This window comes from Penaeus japonicus, unplaced genomic scaffold (assembly GCF_977035675.1).
Source record: "Penaeus japonicus unplaced genomic scaffold, GWHDUDI00000001_assembly GWHDUDI00000024, whole genome shotgun sequence".
Classification (NCBI taxonomy): Eukaryota; Metazoa; Arthropoda; class Malacostraca; order Decapoda; family Penaeidae; genus Penaeus; species Penaeus japonicus.
The window spans coordinates 34,760,228-34,762,605 of record NW_028234426.1 but is presented as its reverse complement, the minus strand read 5'-3'; the positions used below and the strand labels follow the sequence as shown (position 1 = coordinate 34,762,605).

Here is a 2,378-nt window from a genome sequence, read left to right as displayed (position 1 = left end):
ATTGTTATCCTTTGGTCTTTAGATAGAAGTAGAAAATATTAGTCAACACGAGAAACAACTAATATATAGCAGCATTTGGGATTCTATCGGAGCCTCTTGTCAGCATGATAAGTGCCTGTGTTGCAACCTACATATCAGCATCAGGATGTCCAATGTTTGAATAAAAGGGATTGCTTCAGGCTCGAGGCATCGTGAGTGGTCTCTGTGTCCCAGCGTGACTGACGTAGCCTGTGGTCTCTCTAAGATCGTGCCAAGATGGTGATGACAAAGGTCCTGTTGTTGGTGCTGGGAGTGATGGTGACAGGCTCTCTCCGGGCCGAAGCTAACACTTTGTCGGTCCCTGCTGATCATCCGAGTAAGCATTACAATCTCATTCCTCTGTTCACTGACTTTTGTAAATTACTTTCTTTTTTCCTATTTTCTTTATGCATCATCATCACATGCTCTTTTTTTTCTCTAATTTTGAACTAGGTTTAGACTACAGAAAATAAATGCCAATGTATTTTACATCTTCAGAAAAACTCAAATGGTGCCCATTGTTTTCGGCACTTACTTAATACGTCTCGGATAATTACTTTTCATTTGAAGTATTTGACAGATAAATGTTCATATCATAGTTTGATACTATGTTACTTGACAAAAAAAAAAATCCCTGCCATTTGAAATACGATACAGTGCATGATTCGTCTTACTTTCTGCGTCTAAAGCAAGTCTAAGGAAGCATAATCTTTAAGAAGCATAAACTATGTCTTTATAGATTACCCAGGGATGTGCTGGACTGATACGACTCCTGTTAGAGATGGCGGTTCCTTTACTCTAGCTGACTGTGTAAGGGCAGACTGCCGCCGTACTAGTACTGGAATGAGGCTGTACTATCACACGTAAGTATTGATATACTTGCACCACATGAATGTGTGTGTGTGTGTGTGTATATATATATATATATATATATATATATATATATATATATATATATATATATATAATCATATATATATATACATGTGTGTATATGTATATATATGAATATATATATATATATATATTTACATATGTGTGTGTGTTATATATGTATATGCATATACATACATACACAAATATAGAAACACACACACACACACACATATATATATATATACTTACATATATAGATATTTATATGTATATATATGTACATATATAGATATATATATAATATATTTATATTCATATATAACATATATATATATACATATATATATACATATACATATATATGTATTCATATGCATAATTTATGTATACATACATATATTTACATATATATATCCATATATATGTGTGTGTATAAATGTGCATATATACACGTATATTATTATATATATATATATTTCTTTATTTGTATATATGTATTTATATAGTTATATATGTTTATATATGTATATATGTATATATGTGTAAAGAATTATATATATATATGTATATTTATATGTATGTGCTTATATATATATATATAAACATATAACTTAAACTTATATATACATATATACATATATGTATGTATGTGTGTATATGCATAAATGCATTTTTATTTTGCAAATGTTTGTTAAGGATATCCTCTATTATAACCATTACAATTTCTGAAGGACTAATTGATGGATGAACTATATCTTTCGTTATCACTAAATTAAGCATATAATTTCCAATGAAATATATAAGTGAAAGCTTCTATTTAGGAAACAGAGACTAAACGCAAACACCTTCATATTTTTCTAGGTGCCCACTAGCTGTCCCTAGGAGTGGGTGTACCCTGGTAAACAATCCGAAAGGGCAATTCCCTGACTGTTGTGTGAGACTCCGGTGCTAATATCCTCATGCTGATGGATTCACTGACTGGAAAGAGAGCGCAAACTAATCATGAATCGCAACTCGGATTGAATATAGATCGCCATCGTATACATACCCAAGGTGATAACTCTGCCTTGATTGTGTGTCCAGAAGGAGCACTGTTTGATCCGAAGTGTTGTTGTTCATCAGTGGTTATGCATCTCTGGCTACTCTCACGTTCCCGGAAGTTACCTAATGGCTGTTGCTCACAAGAGAAATCGGTTGACGACTCTTCACATTGATGTGCCCAATAAATGCAAGCAATTTCTACAACTTTCCATATCTAGCAATAATGACTGATAGTTGGTAATAATAATGACAAATGTGATAATTATTAAGATAACGAAGATGATATTACTAATAATGATGATAATGATAGTAACAATAATGATGCTAACAATAATAATGATATTAATAATGATAAAGTGATAGAAATGACGGTGGTGATGATAATACCATTGATGATAATGATAATGATGATAAAAATAATAATAGTAGTAATAATAGCAATC

At 31.5% G+C, this 2,378-nt stretch overlaps 1 protein-coding gene across 1 annotated transcript; it reads left to right on the top strand.

Moving 5' to 3' along the window:
- Nucleotides 1-201: 201 nt before the first annotated feature.
- LOC122242334 (uncharacterized) lies at nt 202-2,133 on the top strand. The gene is made up of 3 exons (XM_042999623.2): nt 202-355; nt 758-881; nt 1,756-2,133. Exons 1-3 carry the CDS (start codon nt 256-258, stop codon nt 1,844-1,846), a joined length of 315 nt encoding a protein of 104 aa, XP_042855557.1. The 5' UTR covers nt 202-255; the 3' UTR covers nt 1,847-2,133.
- Nucleotides 2,134-2,378: the final 245 nt, after the last annotated feature.